Below are 25,978 nucleotides of genomic sequence, written 5' to 3' on the forward strand. Positions count from 1 at the left end.
TTGCATGTTTTTTCCTTTAAATTAAAAGCAATTAGAGTGTAATTAGGTCCTAATTCCACTGTGTATGTCTCGAGTTCCATCATGTGTATCAGAGCATGCTAGAATTATGCTCAATTGCTTTTGGTGGGTGTTTTTTTCTAATCTATTTAAGTGTTGAATGAAATGTGGACTAAAGTGGATTTATTATGATTTTGGCATTGTTTTTCTCTAAATTTCTTGTGAAAATTTGTAATTTCTCACATGCTTATGAGCATTAATGTGTGAAAAAGGGTCTGTAAATTTATTAGTCATTAGAGTTGAAATTAGGCTGTAATTACTTGATTTCGAGAGAGAGAACAACAGCCAAATTGGAGGAAAATTGCATCACAGACCAGAATTCTGCTCCCAGACCCGACCACAGCCTGGATGCAACCCGGTTCGAAGCAGCCCCGCACGCGTGCCTGGCTTCACATGCCTGCTCAGCCGGATCTGACCCGAGTGCCGGCCTGCTCTGATTCGCACGACCCGGTTCGAAGTTGCCCGTGTGCCTCCCGTCTGCTTGTGACCCGCGCGCCCGCTTCGCCTCCGTCGACCTGACCCGCACTTCTGTTGACTGCACCAGCGTGCGTTGACCAGCCGGTCTAGATAGTCTGAACCAGTCCATTTGACCTGGTTGAGTCGGTTTGACTGGTTTAACTTGGTTTTTGGAGTTTTTGGGCCGGTTCAAGATGGTTCAAAGTCTTTGAAGCCGATTCCAGGAAGCTGGTTGCTGAATTTTGTAATAAATTAGTTATTTGTTTGTTTTTAATGCCAAAATTGGTCCATTTTAGTGTTATTTACCTATTATGCATGTGATGTATAATGTTGTATGATTATGTGTGCATATAGTATGCCATACAGTTTTAAAACCCCACCATAGGAAAAGCATGTGATATGCATTTATTATATCTTATAAGTATTATAAAATATATACTATGTATGCTTAGTTTTAATATAAGTGTTATATTAAAGCATGTTTGATTGAAGGAAGCATGTTATAGATGAATGCTCTAGGATTATAATTGTTATAAAATGACCTAGACTTCTAAAATCTATAACAAAGATAAGATGCATGCTCATTTAAGGTTAACCATCGAGCAATCCCAATTTTCATAGAAAATAGGTCGATATCTTGTAAAACCAAAGTTACAAGAAAACTCACCCGGCAAGACCTTGGCAAAAAGTCAGATAAAATGACTAAGGTTGAAGGTTTTTAAGTTGACGGATCACGGAACACCTACTACCTAGAGATCGAGTCAGTGTCTGAGTTAGGTTAAATCGGTTTTATGAGCATGCGTGAGCGGTGTGAGATAATAAAATTTGTTTATCACCTAGACATTGTAGGTTAAAAATCCAGTATAAAAGTTATACTTGGATGAATCATCTAGACTTAGGATATGTTTAGTTAGCTGAAATGTATCGCTAAGTATTTTATACCCTAACCGTCTAGAACAATTTAGCTGGAGAGAAGTAATGTAGTTTTAGCTCTAGCATCCCTAAGAGTTCACACCGTGAGATTCATGCTTGGCTTTGGGCCACCCTGGGAGCGGACTCCATTCGGAGAGTGTTTGCATGAGTCAATACCAAGGTGAATAGGGGATGTTGTTCATAGTAAGTGGGAGAAGGAAGTGTGACATCCTACGGTCTCTTCCATTAGGTCGCATCGTGAGATTCCTATAATGTGCCTGCATGTCTGCCCTGGAGCGACCTTACCAATCGGAGTGCTGTATTATAGGATTCGGAACTCCGTGAACTCTAGAATTTGATAGGGTCTCTCAGGTCCATTTTCATTCTTATCTTTCCAACTTCGGGAGCATAATGATTTCGATCTTCGAGGTCTGAAAATGGAGGGTCACACTTACGAGAATTACTAAGTGTTAGTAAATTCTTGACCAAAGTAGCGATAACTGAGTTACTATAGGAATAAGAGTTATTCTGGTAATAGTATCTAGTCAAAATAGTCTTGGTTCAACGGAGGAATAGTCGATCACCCCTTGGTGGAGGCTATTCTAAACCGTTGAAATATCGTTGCAAAATATAAGAATGAAGGGTACATTATTAGAATTTTTTCTAAACTTGATTGGATTTAAAAGATTAATGTTTTTACTAAAAAGGATATGTTTTTCTTTTCAGCATGACTAGCTCTTTAGATCAACTCTTAGCTTCCGAGAAACTAAATGGCGATAATTACTCAACATGGAAAAAAAATATGAATTCAACACTAGTAATAGATGGCCTGAGATTTGTCTTAACTGAGGAATGTCCTCAGGCCCTTGCCTGGAAAGAAGCACAAGGTAAATATGATTTACTAGTTGTTGAGACATGTTTAGTGGAGGATGATACCTCAACCTGGATATTAGATTCAAGAGCCACTAATTAAATTTGCTTCTCTTTTCAGGAAACTAGTTCCCTGAAAAAGTTTGAAGAAGGCGAGATAACCCTCAAGGTTGGAACATGAGAGGTTGTCTCGGCCGAAGCAGTGGGAGACTTGAAGTTGTTTTTCAACGATAGATATATCATACTTAAAGATGTTTTGTATGCACCTCTTATGAAGAGAAATTTAATATCTATCGTTTGTATTATGGAACAAATATATAAAATATCTTTTGAAGTTAATGAAGCGTTCATTTTCGAAAAAGGTATTCAAATTTGTTCAGCTATACTTGAAAACAACTAATATAAGTTAAGACCAACTAAAGCAAAATTTGTCTTAAATACTGAGATGTTTAGAACAGCCAAAACTCAGAATAAAAGACAAAAATTTTCTTCTAATGCCTATCTATGGCACCTAAGATTTGGCCACATAAATCTCAAAATGATAGAGAGATTAGTTAAGAATGGACTCCTAAATCAGTTAAAAGACAATTTTTTACCTCCACGTGAGTCTTGTCTTGAGGGAAAAATGACTAAGAGAACTTTTACTGGAAAAGGTCTCAAAGCCACAATACCCTTAGAGCTCGTACATTCAGACCTTTATGGACCAATGAATGTCAAAGCTCGAGGTGGGTATGAATATTTCATCAATTTTATTTATGATTATTCAAGGTATGGTCATATTTACCTAATGCATAACAAGTCTGATTCTTTTGAAAAATTCAAGGAATATAAGGTTGAGGTTGAGAACCAATTAGGTAAAACAATTAAGACACTACGATCAGATTGAGGTGGAGAGTACATGGACTTAAGATTCCAGGACTATATGATAGAACACGGAATCAAGTCACAACTCTCTGCACCTAATATGCCTCAGCAAAACGGTGTATCTGAAAGAAGAAACAGAACCTTGTTGGACATGGTTCGCTCAATGATGAACTTTGCTGAGTTACCTGATTCCTTTTGGGGATATGCATTAGAGACTGTTGTCTATATTTTGAATAACGTTCTCTCTAAAAGTGTTTTAGAAACACCTTATGAGCTATGGAAAGGGCATAAAAGCAGTTTACGTCACTTTAGGATTTAGGGATGCCCGGCACACGTGTTGGTGGAAAATCCTAAAAAATTGGAACGTCGTTCAAAACTAAGCCTATTTGTAGGTTATCCAAAAGAAACAAAAGATGGTCTATTTTACGATCCTCAAAAGAATAAGGTATTTATATCGAAAAATGCCACATTCTTAGAGGAATACCACATAAGAAGTCATCAACCTCGCAATAGACTAGTATTGAATGAAATTTCCAAAAATGCTACAGATATCGCTAGTTCATCTACTAAAGTAGTAGATAAAACTAGTACATCTGGTAAGTCACATCCTTCTCAAGGGTTGAGAATGCCTCGACGTAGTGGGAGGGTTGTTCATCAGCCTGACCGTTACTTGGGTTTAATAGAAACACAAGTTGTCATACCTGATGACGCCATAGAGGATCCATCGACCTATAAACAGGCGATAAAAGATGTGCACTGTGATCAGTGGGTCAAAGCCATGGACCTCGAAATGGAGTCTATGTACTTCAATTATGTTTGGGAACTTGTAGATCAACCAAATGATGTAAAACAAATTGGTTGTAAGTGGATCTACAAGAGAAAACGAGACTAAGCCAGTAAAGTACAAACTTTTAAGGCTCGACTTGTGACAAAGGGTTATACCCAGAGAGAGGGAGTGGACTATGAAGAAACTTTCTCTCCCGTTGCCATGCTTAAGTCGATTAGAATACTCTTATCCATTGCCACCTTTTATGACTATGAAATTGGGCAGATGGATGTCAAGACAGCCTTTCTAAATGACGATCTTAAGGAAAGTATTTATATGGCTCAACCAAAGGGGTTTATTGCACAAGGTCAAGAACAAAAAGTTTTTAAGCTTCAAAAATCCATTTATGGGTTGAAACAAGCTTCTAGATCTTGGAATATAAGGTTTGATACTGCGATCAAATCTTATGGCTTTGAACAGAATGTTGACGAGCCTTGTGTTTACAAAAAGATTGTCAATTCTACTATAGCGTTCTTAGTTTTATATGTTGACGATATTCTACTCATTGGGAATGAAGTAGGTTACCTAATTGACATCAGAAATGGCTAACAACGTAGTTCCAAATGAAAGATTTAGGAAATGCGTAGTATGTTCTCGGGATTCAGATTATTCGGAACCACAAGAATAGAACACTAGTCATGTCTCAAGCAGCTTATATAGACAAAATGTTGTCTAGGTATAAGATACAGAATTCCAAAAGAGGTTTGTTACCTTACAAATATGGAATTCATTTGTCAAAGGATCAATGTCCTAAGACACCTCAAGAGGTTGAGGATATGAGACGCATTCCCTATGCTTCCGTAGTAGGGAGCCTGATGTATGTACTGTTATGTACTAGACCTGACATATGCTACGCAGTAGGGATAGTCAGTAGGTATCAGTCCAATTCTGGATATGATCATTGGATTGCCATTAAAAATATCCTCAAGTATCTTAGGAGAACGAGGAACTACATGCTCGTGTATGGTATTAAGGATTTGATCCTTACTGGATACACTGACTCTGATTTTCAAACCGATAAAGATACTAGAAAGTCTACATGTGGATCAGTTTTCACTCTTAACGGAGGAGTAGTAGTGTGGAGAAGTGTGAAGCAAAACTATATTGCGGACTTCACAATGGAAGCTGAATACGTAGATGTTTATGAAGCAGCAAAGAAAGCAGTATGGTTGAGGAAATTCTCGATAGATTTGGAAGTCGTTCCAAATATGCATTTGTCTATCACCCTATATTGTGATAATAGTGGTGCAGTTGCAAATTCAAGACAACCAAGAAGCCACAAGCGCAGCAAGCATATTGAGTGCAATACCATCTGATCTAGGAGATTGTACATCGTGGAGACGTTGTAGTAACCCAAATATCTTCTAAAAAAACATTGTTGATCCTTTTACAAAGGCCCTCATGGCTAAAGTGTTTGAAGGTCACCTACAGAGTCTAGGTCTACAAAGTTTGTAAACTAGGACAAGTGGAAGAACTTTGGGGTATATGCCCTAGTTTATTATATTCATATGTTTATTGTACTCATATGTTTCTCACTTAAATTCAACATTGTGATACTCCACTAGGAGTTTTAGTCCAAGTGGGAATTCGTTGGATTTTATGTCCTAAAACTCGTAGTTTGTAAATTAATAAACATATTCTGTTTTATTTTTCGATAAAGTTGTTATTGAAATTGTAATCTTGAATTCAATAAACTAAGGTCCTGGGGCTATTTAATGTAGTTTGAACTTTATGTAGTGACACAAATGTGAATTAAGTTCAAATATATAGCCAAAATGGTCTATAGTATATGAATAAGGCTGGGCGCCTTATTCTGGGGACACTATGGATGCGGCCCACTTTGTAGTTAGTACAAACGATGTGATCCTAAATCGTTCATATAGAGATATGTGAGTGGGGGCATCCTATGTAAAAAGTTTACATAAGACTGAACCATGAAATAATCATTTTTTACGTTCTAAATCCCATTTTATGTATCTAACTGACTATTTCGTTAATTGATGACCTAGGTAACTTAATCTTAATCCTGAGCTAACTATGAACTCTTGTTCACTCGGAATTATCCTTAGATATGCATAGGTGAAGGCAGCTCAATATCGCTGGCTCAATAAGCCTCCCATTTCAGGGGTAAGATCGGGTGGATAGCTGGGAACATAGGGTACAAGACGGAATTCACTCTTACCCATTATAGGGATAGTAGATAGGTTGTTCCCTTTAGTACTGAATCCAGGTCTTGAACAAGGGGCCCCACCCTCTCCTTGGCCCGAGTGGGATTCGGTTTATAGATTGGACCTTAAACCAATTGTTCATTAGAGGATCAGTGGAACTTAAGGAACAAGATGTAGTCTTAGGGGTGAAACGGTTTTTATGACCCAGCCGAGATTACGAACAACATGTGAAGGATTAGCTTACTAATCATGGTTATATCAAATGGACACAATATATCTATAGTGAGGGGAGTGCAACTATAGGACTATAGTGGAATGACCCGTTAGTTAACGAATGTTGATTAGCTCAGTCTAAAGAGTTTAGCTAGCTAATCTCGGATCGTTGGAGCCCATGATCTATAGGTTCATTAGGTTCCCCTATTAGCTCATATGGAATAAACTTAGAACATTATGACAGAATGATTCGAATTGTTCGAATTAGGTGAAGAGAGAGATATCGACAAGTATATGTGATATAGTGGTGGGTTTTTCAGTTTAGAGATACAGCTTTAATATTTAAATGTGATTTAAATATCAACAATATAAATACATTCATATTCGGAAGCTCGAAAATAATGGAAATAGTCAAAGAAGTAAAAGTCAAAGAGTTGACTTTTGACTTTGTAAAGTCAAACTTTGACCGACATTATATTCAAATGTGATTTGAATTTCGAGAAAATGAATGCGGATTCATGCTCGGGAGGTCAAAATTAGTCAATACGGAAAAAATCATAAAAAGTCAAAATGTTGACTTTTTGGTCAAAGTCAAACTTTGACGAAATGATTATTTTGCCCTTTGACTAAAGTTAGTGAGAAAATCTAAACTTTTGTTGGATAATTCCACTAACAAAATAGTGGGCTAGGTGTTGGCTTATAGTGGAGACATTAAGCCCACTAAGATAGTGGATTATAGGTGTTTGGTTTTTATGGATTTGGTTCATGCAATTGTTGCATGGTTTTTTTTCTATAAAATGGGCTTTCATTTTGAATGAAAAAAGTTTTTTCCATTTTGTCAAAATTGTTTTGTAAATTTGGGCTAGAAAAATCACATTTTTTGGAGAAAAATTCAAAACCCAAACCTAATCCAAAATTCCATTTCTTTTTTCCATCTATTTCTCTCTCTCGATTTTCTTCATCAGCCGGGTCCCATAACTCGGTTCTGAGTCCAGAGGATAGTAGGTCAACTCTAGTGGTGGTCCGAAAGAGTTCGGGTCGAGATTCAGCAAGAAAAAGCGGGTTTCGGGAGCTTCAAAGGTAAGTTAATTACTCTTTTTTCCCTTCAAATTGCATGTTTTTTCCTTTAAATTAAAAACAATTAGAGTGTGATTAGGTCCTAATTCCGCTGTGTATGTCTCGAGTTCCATCAATTACAATGATGATTGTCCAACTATGGTAGTTATTTATGGGTTGAGTTCATTTCTTTCGTTATTTATAAATTGCTTATATTAACGCAACTTATATTTTTTTGTTCATACACTCTCATATGATATCGCTCGCATGAGTACAGGGAGGTTCTGGATAGAGGGCATAACAAATTCATCCATAGAATATGATTCACAATCATAACCCCTGCGCCATTGAATCAATTCGAAGGTGCTGAGATTGGGGTGTTAAAATATTTAGGGCACATATCATTTGTTTCTGATGCTATCAATGCTAGTTTTTGGCTTTGATAGTTGTTTATTTATTATTATTTGTGTTATGTAATATTGATAAGCTACTTGGTACGTTTGCTTATTGGAGGTGCTGAGATTGGTATGTTTGCTTATTGGAGGGGAAAGTTTATTTATTAAAACTTTTGGGACGTTCTTGTATATTTTTCTTATTGCACTTTATGAAGGCCCTGCTTTAGCTGTTAATTTGTCTTTGCAGAAAGTTACAGTTCAGGAGAAGTTTGGTAGTACATGAAAGGGACAATAACTTTAGGATGATACTGATTGTGTTGTTTTAGAGTCTCTAAACTAATCTCTCCATTGAATGGTTCTTATACATGCATTATATAATATGTAAGTGCCGAGAATTTCAGCGATAGAATATCTATTATACTTAGTTGAAACAAAATGATATGCTTACAGGATCAAATACTACAAGAATTTTAGACTTTATATCTTTGTTTTTCAACTGTCACTCAGTTTGTATCTTCTTTTATTTCTTCTGTTGTTTAGTAAATTTCTCTGCTAGTTTTTCAATTCAAACTTGCTCTTATCTGACTCTCATTTTGCTGGCTTATATGTTTTTATATTAGAACCATTCTTAGTTAGCTCTTTGGATATATGTAAACACAAAAGGGGAAATAGGTGTTTATGCAAATGTCTTGTTGTGTAGATTCCGATCTTATGTCTTTTCCTGTCCATTTGCTTGTTCAGTTTGTTGTTTTAACCTTTTTTGGTGGAATTTGAATAAGCAATATGATTTTCTTCATTGGTGGTGTAGTTTTTTTTTTTCTCATGGTTACATTTTGGTTTATGGAAGGGGGGCCAACTTTAATAAAAGATTCTAATGGATAACATGCAATAACAATTCAAGCCTTCATGTTGATTGAAGTTGCCTCACATTTGTATTCTCTCAATCTCTTCCTCTACCATATACTTTTAATGGTGTTGTTTGTGTGTTTTTAGGTGTTTGGAAAGGGTGGGGAGGAGATGGATTTCTTGCAACAGCAAGGAATTCACGTAAAAATTGTTCTTGGTAAGTGCATTTTTGAATGCTTGTAGTTTTAAGCATAGTTTCTAAGTGTTTTCAAGTGACTCTAATGATATAAAAATTCCTGTTTGAGAAGTTATAGTGTGTTTATTTCTCTTTGGACCATATTGGATTAGAATGTAACACCCATTTATGACTCATGGGTACTATTTATTTGTAGTTTAGATTTGATTCAAGGTGGTTGATTTTGTGGATTGCATTATGGTAATTTGTGGGTTATTCATGTACTATGGTACTTTTTGTTACAACTTTTGAGATTTGAAGTACATTGTGAGCTAAGTTTGCTTATTGATGTATGTGTTCTTGAATATTCATTTTTGGGAATTCTGATAGTTCTGTTGAGAACAAGTTGTGAAATATTTTTGGGAGTGTGTTTCTTTGAATAGGTTCAAGGTAAATTTTTGGTTTTGTTGTGGTAGCATCGTTATGCTGTTGAAAATTTTGAAAAAGAAGATTTTCTCATTTATTCAACTATTGAGTTTTCTTGTTTTGCAGGTGCAACAAAGGAGTAAAGATTTTGTATCGCAACCTCTTTATGTTTTTGGAGAACTCTAGATCCAACACATTAACTACAAGAATTTTGCCTTGAATGTACCATTTATGCACATTCCCAATAAACACGGTTAGTTGAATATGAATTCTGATCATATTTTCACTTTCAATCCTTTGTCTTAAACCTTTTTTGTTTGTGATCCTTTGAACAATAGTGGTCAGACAAAGATGCCTATAACTAGACACTACTGAAACTGGAGGGGCCTGTTCAAGAAGAATTATGAAGGGATCCATACTTACCAAGTGGAGAGGGACAGTAAACTCATAGTGTTTGTAAAATCATAATGTTTGTATTATTTGTAATTTGTGTTTTCAAGGCCTGAATTATTGTATGGCCTTTTAAATTATAATTTTATAGCAGAATTTGTGGATTAAATGTAATAGATTTATAATCCATACATGAATAATATGCCATAGCCATAGCGTTCGATGATGATGTGGCATGTTATACTTTTTGACTAAAAAAAATGGATTCGACAACGAAATTTTTTTAAAAAAATGGACAGATTCGGGCTTCAATGTCGGCTTCAATGTCGGTTAAGAATTAAAAAAAAAACACAGGCTTTAATGTCGGATGGAAATTTCACTGAAGGTCTTTAATGTCGGTTGGAAATTTCACTGAAGATCTTTAATGTCGGTTGCAACTGACATTGAAGGCTATGTTATTGAAGTCTTTTAATGTTGGTTTTAAACCGACATTAAAGGCAACCGACATTAAAGGGCTTTAATAACATTATCTTTAATGTCAAAGCCTGAATTTCTTCTAGTGAAAGGTGAATTAGATAGATTTGATGCATGCATGCAAGTTAAGGACATTCCATTAAAGTGTTTAAATGTGACTACTTGAACTTGTTCATATTTCATAGACAAACGTTGTTTATGAGCAGAGTTTAAAAAGATGACTTAGACTAAAATCAATAACCGGATTATCTAGGTTAATGAACCCTAGGTAGAACATTTAGTGGGAGGTACTTGGGGCATAAGATGCTTCACTTAAACCTTTCAAGTTTCTCTTAAATAGTCCACACCGTGAGATCTACCCTCGGCCTCGAGGCACCTTTGGCATGTCCCCCTAACGGATGGTGTTTGGGTAGGTAAATATCAAGGTGGATGGAGAGAGTGTTTATAGTAAGTGGGAGCGGGAAGTGCAACAACATATCCTCCAGTCTGCCTCGTTGGGTTGAATAAAGTTACGGCGCATCGCCTCGAGGCACCCTGGGAGTGTCCCCCTAAAGGATGGCAATTTTGCGTGTTTCTTTATTTGATCTCCTGTAAGAGGATAAGTAACTTAGTCTCTTGTCCTAATTTGCTTCTACCCTACGTGGGCTCATTAGGGTGGGACTCTAGCACCGAAAGCGAGGTGTCACACTTACGCGGAATTGTTAAAGGTTAACAGTTCTGGACTGAAAAATGGTGGTTGTTAAGTTCAATTCCAAGAGTTGGTTCTGCCTAATGGTTAAGAATGTCTCATCCCAGCGAAGGGACAACTGATCACCCCACCAGTGACGTTTATCCTGCCTCACTGGGGCATCATTGCAAAATAGAAGTCTATAACTTAGGGTACTTGAAACTGTTTTGCAAAACTGATTGGTTAAAAGTGGTTAAGCAAAATCAAATAAGTTTTGTTCGTATTTTTAGCAATAACTTTTTTCAAAATGGCAACAACCACGTTGGTTTTGTTGAGCGCCAAAAAATTAACTGGTGATAATTTCGTAACATGGAAACACATGATCACGACGATCCTAATCATCGAGGATCTTATGTTCGCTCTCACGAAGGCTTGTCCTTCTATTCCAGCTCCAAATGACGCTCGAAATGTTCAGGAGGCATACGAGGGATGGACAAGGACAAATGAAAAGGCCCGAGCCTACATTTTGGCAAGTCTTTCTGAAGTCTTAGCTAAAAAACATGAGCCCATGGTCTCAGCACGTGAGATCATGGAGTCCCTGCAGGGGATGTTTGGACAACCGTCTGAACAGCTTATGCATGAGGCTCTTAAATATATATCAACTCCAAAATGGAAGAAGGCACATTTGTTTGTGAATGTGTGCTTAACATGTTGGTCCACTTTAATGTGGCGGAGTTGAATGGGTCTACTATCGATGAGGGCAGCTAGGTTAGCATAATCCTGCATTCTTTGTCGGAGAGCTTCCTGCATTTTGTTAGCAATGTGATTATGAACAAAGTGAAATATAACCTTACAACTCTTCTCAACGAGTTGCAGACCTACCAATCTTTATTGAAAAGTAAGGAGAGGAAGAAGGGTGAGGAAAATGTTACTTCTAACTCTACAAAGGGGAAGAAGAAGAACGGTAGTAAGGAAAAGGGAAGGCACCTGCTAACCCACCGCTTGTTGCCCCAAGGAGGCGTCCACCGGTTGAAAAGGGAAAGTTTTTCCACTGCAACCAAGATGGACACTGGAAGAAGAACTATCCTCGCTATCTAAAAGAGAAGAAAACAACCAAGGCCGATAAAGGTAAATATGATTTACTTGTACTTGAATCCTATTTAGTAGAGAATGATGATTTTGCCTGGATAATTGATTCGGGCGCCACTAAACACGTTTATTCGTTTCAGGGGATTAGATATTGGCGATAGCTGGAGGCTGATGAGATGACAATGCGAGTAAACACTGGGCACGTCGTCTTAGTAGTGGCAGTGGGAGAGCTCCAGTTAGCTTTACAGAATAGGTTTCTTGTTTTGAATGATGTATATATTGTTCCCGAACTAAAGAGGAACCTCATTTCTGTAAAGTATTTATTGCAATGTAAATATACTATCTCTTTTAATGTGGATAAAGCATTTATTCATAAAGATGGTGTTTTTATTTGCACAGCAAATCTGGAATTGAATTTATATGTGCTAAGGCCGTTAACCATTAATTCCCTCCATAATACTGAATTTTTTAGAACTGCTGTAACTCAAACAAAACGTCGATATATTTCTCCAAAAGAAAATGCCCAACTTTGGCATCTATGTTTAGGTTACATCAATCTCAATAGGATTGAGAGATTGGTGAAGAATGAACTTCTAAGTGAGTTAGAAGAAAATTCTTTATCAGTGTGCAAGTCTTGCCTTGAGGGTAAGATGACTAAATGACCTTTTACTGGAAAAGATTATAAAGCCAAAGAGCCTCTTGAGTTAGTACATTCTGAGCTTTGTGGTCCTATGAATGTGCGAGCCCGAGGTGGCTATGAGTATTTTATCAGTTTTACTGATGATTACTCCTGGTATGGGTATGTTTATCTTATGCAACAGAAGTCTGAATCCTTTGAAAAGTTCAAAGAGTTCAAGGCTAAAGTTGAAAACGCATTGGATAGATGGATTAAAACACTTTGATTGGATCGAGGTGGAGAGTTTTTGGACTCGGTATTCCAGGACTATTTGATAGAACATGGAATCATTCCCCAACTCTCAGCGCCAAGTACACCTCAGCAGAATGGTGTAGCGAAGAGAAGAAATAGGACCTTGTTGGGCATGGTTCGCTTGATGATGAGTTATGCTTCCTTATTGGAGTCATTTTGGGGTTTCGCAGTGGAGACTGTCGTATATATACTCAATTGTGTTCCCTCCAAGTGTGTTGCAGGAACACCTATGGAGTTGTGGAACGGGCGTAAAGCTAGTTTACGTCACTTCTGCATTTGGGGTTGCCCTGCACATGTGCTTGAGGCTAATCCCAAGAAGCTGGAACCACCGTTGAGGTTATGCCTCTTTGTAGGATATCTCAAAGGTACACGAGGGGATTATTTTTATGATCCAACGGAAAATAGGGTGTTTGTTTCAATGAACGTTGCTTTCCTGGAGGAGGATCATATAAGGGAGCACAGTCCATGAAGTAAAGTCGTGTTGCATGAGCTTTCCAATGAAACTACTAAAACTTCAACAAGAGTTGTTGAAGAGCCTACTACATCAGCAAAATTTGTTGATCGGAGTTCATCTAGTAGGTCGGTTCCACCTCAAGAGTTGAGGGAACCTCGACGTAGTGGGTGAAGGAAATCGGAAACAATGATTTCCATGAGTAGCGGAACAAGACTATTCCAAATTACAATCATGAATCAACAAGTCATTTATAGTTGACATCAAACAAATGGTTATGCGATTATACAGAGAAATTACAACATGTAAAATACAAAGGAACATAGAGTAACACTCTACGCACATAAGAGGATACGTCTCCACGCTCCGATGCGCGACTCTGATCGAACAACAGTAACCACAAGTGCTCGATCTACACGATCGTAACACCGCACGAACATAGCACGAACACTTCACGCTCGTCCTCAATGATCTCCTTGGTCAAGATCTTCTTCACAACACGAACAAACACCACGCTCGTCCTCAGGGACATGAACGGCCTGCACACCACGAACGGCCTCCAGAAAACCTCGACGGTGTCGAGTGAAGTCTGACACCACCAATAAGGTGACCTTGGTATTCTCGGTGTGAGAATCCAGAGGGTGGGCTTTTTTCGGACTTGGTATGAGGCAGACGAATGGAAGAAAGAACAATCGCATACACGACTGGGCAAGTTGGAGAAGTAAGAGACGTATCGTATAGATCGATGCCCAATTGTTTAGATAAAGCTATGCGATCGTCTAGCAAAAGCTATGCGATCGTTTAGTTCTATCGTTTAGCTCGATCTGTCACCTACAGACTCTACACAATCATTTACCTTGGGCCAGCGATCGTCTAGCAAGGCTATGCGATCGTTTAGTAAACATTGTACGATCATTTAGCTCGTACCTGCACGGTCGTTTAGCTCGCCCAGCCGTCGTTTAGTAAATCTGTATTTACTTGACGACTTTGTGAGTTTCTTTTTTGCCAAGAGAAAACTCAAAACATTTTCAAATGTTTGTAAAAAAAACTTCTTTTCAAAATAGGAAACCAATTTCCTTTTAAACTCACGGTTACCATGATCCAATAACCACCCACTATTTTGGTTATTTAAAAGAAAAAGTATTAATTATCCAATAATTAATATTATTATAAACATAAATGATAACCAACTTATCATACTATATTTTTAACCTATAGTTTTAATATTTCATCTCATGAAATATATAAACCATAGTTCTTTTTCTATTCCATGGTACTTAATGTAAATCTCTTGTACATCAATCCTTCACTAGATGTATCTCATACATCATACCGATTATATCATATATAATCAAAATACCTCTTGTCAATTTGAACATTTCAAATCAACACCAAGAACTGATCCTCAACAGAATCCAAGCTACCAAGGGGACCTCATGGACCTGTAGATCTGAAGCTCCAACGGTACGTGAATAATTGACTAAACTCTTTAGTCACGGGATCTACCATTCGTTAACTACCAGGCACTCCACTAAAGACCGATAACTGAAGTCTTCTCACTACAGATATATTATGTGTCCATCTTAACCAATCAACAAGGCGACAACCCTTCACAGATCGCTCGTAAGTACAGTTGGGCCAATGACCGTTATGCTCCTGTAGTTACATCTGTCTCCTTAAGTACCATTGATTTATCTAATGAACATAAGTCATAGTCCTACTATGACTGAGTCTTCTCTTCCAAAGAGAAGCTGTGGCCACTATGTTCAAGCCCCGGAATCAACCCTTAAGGGAGCAATCTCTCTACTTATCCCTACTTCGGGAAAGAAGTGAATTCCATATTGTGAATTGAGTTCTCAGCTCTCAGATCAGAAAAGTCCCTAGAAAGGTAGGCATGTTGAGTCGGAAATCTGGCCACTCTCACCCATACTAATCAAAGGACCACTCTTAAAGGCAGGAGTTCACAAAACAATCAGGATTGAGGTCGTGTCACCTATGGTCGTTTAGGTGAGATGCAAGTCTCTAGTATCAATGGCGTTATATATAAAGTCTAGTCATCTCGTGGTCTAGGTCTTATACAAACTCTTTGTATAGGACATCCCTGCTCCACGTCTCCATATAAATGGTCAGGATCTACCATCTGTAGTAGTTTAAAACAATTGCAAACCTCTACAAAGCGGGTTGTATCTGTAGTGTCACTAGGATCAAGTATCTCAACTTAATCCTTATACTACAGACCGATTTAGGTTATCACTTAAGGCATGATCCACTTGTATATCACATATACATGCTTAAGTTCACATAAGATAACCAAGGAGTTTTTTTTATTGGATATGAGTAAATGCCAGAATTAAATAACATTTCTTTTATTCATTGAACAATGTGTATCTTTACAAAACAACGAGACTCCGAGAGAATTAGGATACTAATCCCAATAATCTCCCACTTGTCTTAATGACTCGGGAGACTAATGTACAATACAATATAAAAATGTACAATATACAATAAACTAGGGCATACCTCAGTATCATCTCCCACTTTCCCTAAACAAGATGCCGCGTGTCCTGCAAACCCAGACTATCTAGGTGACCTTTAAACACGTTAGCCGTGAGGGCCTTTGTAAAGGGATCAACAATGTTGTATCCCGTAAGAATCAGATCCTTAGCTCCATACACAAGCATATAGACCCTCGTTCTCCAAAGATACTTGAGGATATTCTTCACTGTGGTTCAGTGACCCTGGCCTGGGTTAGACTGGTACCTATTGACTATGTCCACAACATAGTAGATGTCTGGACGAGTACAAAGCATCATGTACATCAAACTGCCAACGGATCTTTTGGGATCTTTTAGGATCGTAAGAACAAAGTGCTAGCACTGTCTCAGGCATCGTACATTGACAAAATGTTGCTCAAGTACTCAATATAGAACTCCAAGAGGGGCCTACTGCCGTTCAAGCATGAAGTCACTTTGTCTAAGGACATGTGTCCTAAGACGCCTCAAGAGGTTGAAGAGATGAGACGGGTCCCATATGTGTCTGCCGTTGGCAGTTTGATGTACGTGATGCTCTGTACTTGTCCAGACATCTGCTATGTTGTGGGCATAGTCAGTAGGTATCAATCTAACCCAGGCCAGGGTCACTGAACCACAGTGAAGAACATCCTCAAATATCTTTGGAGAACGAGGGACTACATGCTTGTGTATTTTTCTAGGGATTTGATCCTTACAGGATACACGGATTATGACTTTCAGACTAATAAGGACTCTCGCAAGTATACATCAAGGTCAGTATTTTCTCTTAACGGAGGAGTTGTAGTGTGGTGAAGCATTAAGCAGGGGTGCACTGTCAACTTCACTATGGAGGCGGAGTACGCAGTGGCGAACTCCAAGGAGCCGAGGAGTCACAAGCGCGAGAAACACATAAAGCGGAAGTATCATCTGATCCACGAGATAGTGCATCGAGGGGACGTGATCGTCACGAAGATTGCTTCGGAGCACAATGTTGCTGACACGTTTACGAAGGCACTCACGGCTACAGTGTTTGAGGGTCACCTACGGAGCATGGGTCTACAGGATCGCCCGCAGCTGGACTAGGGAAAGTGGGAGATTTTCTTGTACTGGACTTTTATGCCCTAGTTTATTGTTTTGTACTAGTTTTATGTACACCCCACTTCGCTTTAGGACAAGTGAAAGATTGTTGGGGTTGATGCCCTAAAGTCTCGAGTCTTGTAGTTTGTAAACAGTTTGTACGAACGCTTGTGTTGTATAATATATGATATTTACTTCACATCTTGTATTTTACTCAGTTGTATGTTTTATTTGCTTTACCACAAACTAATAAACATAAAATCTCTGGTTATCTGTATGTAACTGAAGCATATATGTGGTGACATACAAGTGGATCATGTCTTGAGTGATAACCAAAATGGTCTGTAGTATATGGATATAGGAAGGAAACCTTATCCTAGTAACGCTACGGATGTGGCCCGCTTTATGGAATGGTCACAAGTGTTGTGACTTATCACAGATGGTCTGATCCTGATCATTCATGTAGGGGACATGCGAGTGGGGGCGTCCTATATAAAGAGTTTGTATAAGACCTGACCACGAAGTGTTAACATCTCGTTATATAACACCGTTCATGACAGAGGCTTCACTTCACTAGGATGACCATAGGTAACATGACCTCAATCCTAAGTGAGTTGGGAACTCCTGCCAGTGAGGGCAGTCCTTTGATTTGTATGGGTGCGAGTGGCCAAATCGCCGATTCAAACCTACCATTTTGGGGATTCGTCTAATTTGGGAGTTGAGAACTCAGCTACACAAGATGGAATTCACTCCTTCCCCAAAGCAGGGGTAAGTAGATAGATAGCTCCCTTAAAGGCTGATTTCAGGGCTTAAACGATGTGGTGCCACACACCTTCTCTTGGCCCGAAAGGTATTCACACATAGTTGGACTATGTTGTATTGTTCATTAGAGGAATCAGTGGTACTTAAGGAGTGAGATGTAACTATAGGGGTAAAAAGGTAATTTGGCCCAACTGTACTTATGAGCATCTGTGAAGGGTCATTGTACTCATGATTGGTTATATCCGATGGACAAGGAAATATATCTGTGGTAAGAAGAGTTCAACTATTGGTCTTTAGTGGAATACCTGACAGTTAACGAATGGTTGATCTCGTGGCTAAAGAGTTTAGTCAGCTATTCACGGACCGTTAAAGCTTCGAGCCATAGGTCCATTAGGTCATCTGGGTAACTTGGATAAAGTCAAGTCAAGAATCAGTGTTTGGGTTAATTTGAAATGTTCAAATTGACAAGAGGGAGTTCGATTATATATAATATTTGAACTGGTTGATTATATATGATATAATTGACTAAATATATGAGATACATTATTTTGGAGAAAATTTAGATATAAATATGATTTATATCATGTGGAGGAGAAATTACTATAGTAGATATGTGATATCAAACTATAGGGTAAGAATATAATATGATTATATTTATTAATTATTAAATTGATTAATTATATGATAATTGGTCTAAAATTTCTCTCGGACATGCGTTAGTGGGAGCAGCTGCAATCGGTTATGGTAACCGAAGAATAAAATGAAAATTAGTTTCATTTTACTAAGGTTCGGAAAAAATTGGCACCAGTGTGGAAATGTAAACGATCGCATAGTCGAGAGCCAATACGATAGTCGCTCAGTACCTAAACGACCGCATACCTCGCACCTAAACGATCATACGTTAGTTTCTAAACGTCGCATAGTGTGTTGTGTTTTCTAAATGATCGTCCACCTTTTACTAAATGATCGCTTAGTAAAACCTACACGATCATGTAGCTTCTTTTAAACGATAAGCATTTAGCTATATGATAGCTTTCTTTTCTCTCCCACTTGCTTATCGTCTACACGATTAGCTCTTTCTCCAACCTCTACCAAACTCACTAAAGACCACACTTTGGATTCTCACTCTGAGAATACCAAGGGCTCCATTTTGGTGGTGTCGTCCTTGCTGCGTTCACTTGTTCATGATTGATCATGCTACACTAGCCAACGCGGTTGCTGGGCGATAGAGTACGGGTGGAGGTTCTTCTGCTGCATATGAGTTCTAAAGCTTGAAGAGGTCTTCAACTGATATGAGAACTCTTTCCTTGTAATTTTATTGTTCAAAGCATGCCTTTAATTAGTGTAATTTTGCATAACTGTTTGTTAGAATGTATATATTGTATTTCGGTCATGGTGAAATCGAAATGATCCAAATGCGCTCATGGATGCTCTTCGTTAAGAGTTCTTTCACATTAATATCACCCACAATCTCAGGAATGAGTCCAACTGACTTTTTGTCTTCGTCTTTAGTTAACTGAAGTTTCCTTTAGTCTTCAATCAAATCCTCAGTTTCCATACTTGTATTTCCCCCAATCACTCAAGATAAAACCAACTAGGAAAATCTCACTGACACTTTCTCTCTACCCGAGAATCTTGAAGGGATCTTGGAGCAAGACCCTTAGCATAAAGGGGAGATTTTGTATCCACAAGTAATTGAACGACTAAATAGATCCATGCCTTTTGTTTGCATGGAATCGACAAAAAGGTTTACATAGCTCACTAACGGTGTGTTAACTACTTCTATGAGTAGAGGGAGAACAATTTACTATTAGAGAGAATAACTTAGATTACAAATCAGAGGCGCTTCTAGAGTTAGATAGTACTTTATATAGTGCATTTTTCTAAACCTTAAGATCACGTAAATATAGAAAATACAAATACAATTTAGATTTCGAAGACATTACCCTTGAATGTCCACCAGGGTGCGTTGCAAAGAGTATTTCATACATGGTCGAAGTGTCAGATAATAAATTCAAGGCATTCCAACTTATAATAAAGTACACTCTAGTAGCTAAACCATGAATGTAGTATTCACAAGAAGTATTTCGCATGTTAGACATGGAGGCCAAACTAAAGAAAGAAACAATGCACAACAAAAATTCCAAAATACTGAACTCCTTGACATAAACATCCAACGAAAGATTATTATCCTCTCAAATTTATAAGCATTTAAAAAAAAAAAAATTGAAGGTTAATTTAACTTACCACAAGTTCCAACACCTTTTCTAATCCAAATTCTAAAAACTAATCAACCTATCCTTAACATGAACAATAATATAGGTGTGTTTCCATATTTTCAATGGTTTTTTTTTATAAAGAAAAAGTTTCATGCTTATGCTTATCTATATAAATTTTACGTTTGAGCAACAATGAAAATATATCAGTTTTGAATTTTAGTAAGATAATTATTCAAAGTGAGACGCATTGATGGTATCGAACAATCTTTTATTCCTACAAATTGTTATTCAACGGTGTCGAGGCATATCACAATTATTTATTGAATTTTTTCCCCATTTAACTTGGATTGAATTCAAAATTCTTTATTCAAAGAAACTGAATTGTGTTCAACCCAAGGTAAATAATTGATTGCTTACACATGTCTTGGTTTCAAACGGGTGTCAAAGATCTCCAATAAATAATTTGAAAGACCAACTAAAATATACCTCCACAAGAAGAAAAAACACATGATTTAGAAGCTACATTACCTAAAAAATTCACATTCCAACCGAATTTTACTTGGCCTGTATTCTAAAAAAGGTTATTTTATAGAGTTACATTATAATTTATATGTAATTTAAACATGGGAAGAGGTTGAATCAACATTGTGAAGAGCCAGGATAAGAGTAATTCTATTTGCTAAGATATAATAACATATCAAGAAAAGTTGCAGAGATGATTTTAAAAAAACAAAAAAATCAAAATCTCTCATTCATGTCTTTTTGAACAGAGAGCCACACAAGGATGAACAATACCAAAAAAGGGGGGGAAAGTGTGAAAGGGAGGAAGAGATAATAGGAGAAGCTTAAAAATAACCTTTATTGAATAAGTTTCTCAACTAACAAATGAAGAGGAACTTCAAGCTTAAGTAAGAAAACATGTAACTAATAATCCTTAAAGAGTCGGTTGGTTGGAAGGTTTTTTGCATGAAAATTTATATAAATATCCAAATTCCATATTTGTTTTATAATGTTGAACCAAAATAAGTTATTCCTGGACATTCTCATTTTTCACTCGGATTTTCTATTCCCTTTCGAAAGGATGGATTTTCTCTTTTTCCTTTTCATCTGATTTTCATTTTATATATAATTTCATCTGAAAATTAATATAAATATTTATTTTAATATATCAATTATAATCTATTAAAATATTTTCTTAACTCACTTTTACAATACAACTTTATTAAATGAATGCAACTACGGTTTTTTTACAAAATTATTAATTAATTAGTTAATAATGTCATAAGTATATTTAATTAGTATATTAAGATTAGTTAAATTTAGTTAGTGCATAACTTCATTTTTCAATAATAATAATTTATTATTTTATTGTTTTTTATCAATCAATCAATTATTTATTGAGATTAATTTTAATTTGATTTTTCTTTATGAACATATAATCATTATTGATTATTAATCAATTAATTATTTATTTGGATTAATTTATATTATCTCATTAATTATTAACATATCATATTTATTATACATTTTTTAGTTTTCTTTATTAATATATCATATTTTTATCTCATTTTCACTTTTTATATAATACATTATTTATTAAAATATATTTTATTATATTATTTAATAAAATTCAAAATTACTAAGATTGAACTTAATTAATTATAAAAATAATTAAATACTAGATTATAAATAATATGACGTTCCTTAAATATATTAATTGGTCAATTTTAATTATAACCATTTTTAAATATTTTTAATTAAAATTATTATTGATTCTTAATTAATTAACTTTTATCAATATATTGAATGATATTTATGGTTTAATTAATTAATCTATTAAAATTATATAAGATTTTCATGCTTAATTTCATAAATTAAATATAAACATAATTTTTGTTCATAAAATTCTGATAACATTTCACATGCAAAATCAAACATAATCATCTTTAAAATCTTAAACAAAACGGTTAGTAATGATTAACTGATTATAAATAATCAGTAAACCAAATGGCTAGTTAGTGACAAGCGCAAATTATAATCATATATGAATTTTACTTTAATGTGCCAATATTTCCATAAAAAAATGCATGTTTTTCCAAAACTGACGTCATAAAGTCCATCTGTCATGGTTTATAAAATATCAACTGACATCTAAAGTCAGAATTGTTGCAATGTTTGTATAATTTATTTTAAAAACGAATAAATACGTAATCCAAGCCGTAAATTGATTAAATATTTAAATCTTCAAATATTATAATTCTAAAATATACCAACGAGTTGATTAAGGTATTATACATCTCTAGATTAATAAGTCAAATATTGAAATCTCTGCTCGTAAAAATAAATTAAAAAAAAAAAAGGAAGAAAAAGAAGAATTATGAACTCGACGTTGTTTGAATAATTAAAGGAATCTCTTTGCAATCTCCAAATCCCACTTTTGAAAAATGAGAGCGAGATTTTTCTAGAAGAATCCAATTTAATTACAACAAAGTAAAATAAATCATTATATGAAAGAAAAAAGAAAAAAGTAAAAGTAAAAAAAGTATTTGCAGCTCTCTATTGATCAGCAAGCTTTATGTGGTCTCACGGTTTCCTCTCCTGCACCCGCCCGTACGCAACCAAATACTTGATCGCCTCCGCCGCTCGATCTCTTAAGAAACGTAGGCACATCCGCCATGACCTGCATCAGATAACCGCCAGTCAGCCACCGCACACGGCGGTCACTTCACAAAATCTCAAACCAATTCAATTTAGTTTAGCAATTTAATCGGAAGGGAAAAAAATGGGGGTAATTACTTGGATTGACTGTGGTTAGAACGCCGGTGTGACCGAAATCGCAGTTGAAATCGTGGCGGCCGGCGGTCTGATAATAGGAATTCATGACGTAAGCGGCGTGGGATCGGACATCGTTGGGTAGAAAACACGCGCCGCCGGCTTGGATCGGACGGCAGTCGATGTTTGAGCTGCAAACGTAGTCAATGTTCTTCTGTAAGGCTTCAATGGGCGCGTCGGATCTCGGAACGCACCATTTCTGCCCCGACGGAGCCACCGGTGTCGGCGACGGCGTCCTCCGGCCACCTCCCCTACCGCCACGCTGTAATTTAAAATCCCATATGATTTAGTTGGTTTGTTGTGGGAGAAAATGAGACGGAAATTTTAAGAAATTATTTTAAGGAGACTTTTTAAATATAAAAAATATTTTATTTCCACTCTATAGCAAAAAAATTCCAAAAATAAAAAAATAAATATTTTTTTTGAGATTTTTCTTATAAGAATTTTCCTCATTTTAAAGCTAATGTAACTTTTTTTTTGGAAATTTGTTGAAATAAAAAGGTTTTTTTTTTCTTGGAAAAGAAATTAAAACGTTAATAAATATGTCTTTTACCTAAATTTATTGGTATAAAATAAAAAATAGGACAAAGTTATAATACCCCTGCAAATCATCGTTTGAATTTTTATTTTTGAGAAATTAAGATTATAAACCCTATTTTTTACTCACAATTTTTTTATGTTTTGCCATTATTATTTTGTTTAATGTTTTAAAAAAACCAAACAAAACTTTAAAAAGGAAAAAAAATGTTTTAAAAAACTTATGTTTATTTTTATAATTTAAATGGAAGTTAAAATGTTTTTTTTTAATGAAACATGGAAAACGGTAATTAAAAAAGATGAAACAAACATAAATTCTGGAAATAGAAAAAAAAAAACGAACAATTGATATGTTAAAAGATCAAAATCGAAAATAATAGTTTAGGAAGTTAAAAATAAAATAAAACTACTTCAAATTAAATAGAAATTTAGAGACTAATCCAAAACTTATAGAGAGAAAAATACTCACTCGTCTGCCGAGCATAATGTTAGGAAGATCATACACCGGAGTAAAATCAGGCTGAAACAAACCCCAATTCCGCTCAGCTGTTGGACCGGGTTTAAGATTCTCATTAAACAAACCAAACAAATACGTCTCAAATTTTCGATTCGGCATCAATGGTGTTCCTTTCCCAGAATTGACATGCCAGATCAAGTTCCTATTATAAGTAGCAGCATTGTCAGGGCTACAAGCAATATAGTCACAATTGGTGGGCCATCCAGTTTCACCAATGACGAGATCGACGTCGGCGTAGCCGAGTTTCTTCATGGCGGAGTAGAGGGCATCCATCATGCCGTCGAACATGTTGGTGTAGGTGATTTTTGTGTACTTGTCGTAAATGCCACGATTGGGTCGGAATAAAGCGTAATTAGCCATTTTTGGTGAGTAGCCAAAGTAAGGATATGGGTTCACCATGAATGGGGCCTTGGTTTCTCGTAAGAATTGAAGCATTGGACCAAATATGGTTCGATCGTACCCTCTCCTGAATCGTCCCATGCTTGGTGGCTCAGAGATTGAGAGGATGCCTAAAGAATGTGGAGATGTGACCTGAAAAATAAAAACGACATCGTTAGAAAATTTAGAAATTTGGATCACTAAACTTTTAAATTTTCTTTTTTTGGTATGTAAAATCTTTCCAAGTTTATGTTTTTGTCTAACTTAATTTGACTTTAAATCGTCCTTGTATTTAACATATTGAATGCATATATTAGAAACTACCTCATTAATTTGTTTATGAAAAGAAAAACTGCATCATTATTTTAATTAAATTAAAATAAAGATAAAAACAAAAATAGTATAACCTTGAAATTTTAGTGACTAAATTATAATACTTTTAAAACCTCAATGAAAACATAATGTAAAACAAATTCATAATTTTGACAACATAAACGATGAGAAACTGAGTTTTTTTACTTTGACATCTACCGTACAAATATAATATCGTTTGAACTGTTCTTATACTGGCGAATTATAATGTTTAGAAAAAAAATGAGATATGTAAATACTTTTTCTTTATTTTTGAAAAGGAAAATATATAGATATTTTTAACATACATGTATATGCAATGATTTTTATTTTTCTATAAAAAATACAAATGGTTAATATAAATCACATATTATTTAGAACATAAAATCACTCGGATCCTTAACAAAATAAATAGTCTACCAGAATCTAATCTCTAATTTCAAGATTAATAAACTTTAATTCATGTTAGGAGAGTTGCATAGACATGAAGAAAAATTAAAGAAAAGAATATATAATTTTAAATTTTGGAAATGTTAACCGTTGTATACAATAGGAATTAGAAATTTTTGAAGTAATTGTAATTACTTTTTTTAAAAAATCATCATTAATTTAAATTAAATCACTCGAGAGAATAAATCATTACAACCCAACAGCTTTGAAACGGCTTTTTCATGAACGGCAAAAAAAGCAAATGAGAAGCAACAAATCAAAATAATTAATTACCTTAACGTCCCTAATTCCGGCGAGAACCAGAGCTCGGTGGAGCGATCTCATGGCGGGAACAAGACGAGCGATCAGAGGCTTATCGTTAGAGTGAATGATTTCATTCCCCACGGCAATGTAATGAATCCGCGTGCGAGGGTGAAACGGCGCGATATGAGCGGCTACCCACTGCCGAGCGACGGCCAGATCTCCCAGAGCGGGGATCTCGCCGTTTCCGACCGTCACCGTCACCAGGATTCCACTGCCGGCGAAGGCCCTTAGGATATCCGGATTTGTATCGAAGATCTTCACGCGGTCGATTTTGGTTTTTGTTTTGAGGAAGTTCACCACCTCCGCCGGCGGGCGGAGGTTGTTGGCCAGCGTACCGTAGTTGACGCCGATGGCGACGACGGCAGTGGAGATTTGGAGAAGGAGGAAAAGCGCCGCGGAGATACGGTGGAATGCGGCGGCGGAGGACATGATTGGGCGGCGGAGGAGAAATGGGTCGGGGGGAGGGAAGAGAGGACCACAGGGACCTGATTCTGAAACAGGGGAAAGTGGAGGATATTTATATAGTGATACGAACACGGAAAAAGTGAAAGTGTTGCGAAGGTGGTGGTGGTGACCTGTGGGTGTCAGGTTTGACGAGACGGACCAATGGGACGTGGCCAGTCATTAAATCTGAGGTGGAAAATCGACGGCGTGTGAGTAAAAAAAGATGTCCGCGGGTGAGGATAAGATCGGAAGATGACAGCCTCACCCCTTTTTTTTCCCTCTTGTGGCTAAGCTGAATTTTGGGAGTGATTACTACTTGAATGTGGTAAGAAATA

At 36.4% G+C, this 25,978-nt stretch overlaps 1 protein-coding gene across 1 annotated transcript; it reads right to left on the reverse strand.

The window, feature by feature from the left end:
• Positions 1–22,206: 22,206 nt before the first annotated feature.
• LOC120081055 (glucan endo-1,3-beta-glucosidase) lies at positions 22,207–25,694 on the reverse strand. The gene is made up of 4 exons (XM_039035734.2): positions 25,170–25,694; positions 23,670–24,248; positions 22,628–22,925; positions 22,207–22,511 (listed from the first exon to the last, which is right to left on the reverse strand). The coding sequence occupies exons 1-4, from the start codon at positions 25,626–25,628 to the stop codon at positions 22,483–22,485; spliced, it is 1,365 nt and encodes a 454-aa protein (XP_038891662.2). The 5' UTR covers positions 25,629–25,694; the 3' UTR covers positions 22,207–22,482.
• Positions 25,695–25,978: the final 284 nt, after the last annotated feature.

This window comes from Benincasa hispida, chromosome 7, assembly GCF_027475165.1.
Source record: "Benincasa hispida cultivar pf3 chromosome 7, pf3_genome.v1.1, whole genome shotgun sequence".
Classification (NCBI taxonomy): Eukaryota; Viridiplantae; Streptophyta; class Magnoliopsida; order Cucurbitales; family Cucurbitaceae; genus Benincasa; species Benincasa hispida.

What these genes read in the sequence shown, in the direction of transcription:
- LOC120081055 (XM_039035734.2), bottom strand. Translation starts at nt 25,628, where the DNA reads ATGTCCTCCGCCGCCGCATTCCACCGTATCTCCGCGGCGCTTTTCCTC. An exon ending in ACATTATGCTCGGCAGACGA is followed by an intron (nt 22,926 to 23,669) that starts GTGAGTATTTTT and finishes TTTAAATTACAG; the next exon opens with CGTGGCGGTAGGGGAGGTGG. An exon ending in TCTAACCACAGTCAATCCAA is followed by an intron (nt 22,512 to 22,627) that starts GTAATTACCCCC and finishes TATCTGATGCAG; the next exon opens with GTCATGGCGGATGTGCCTAC.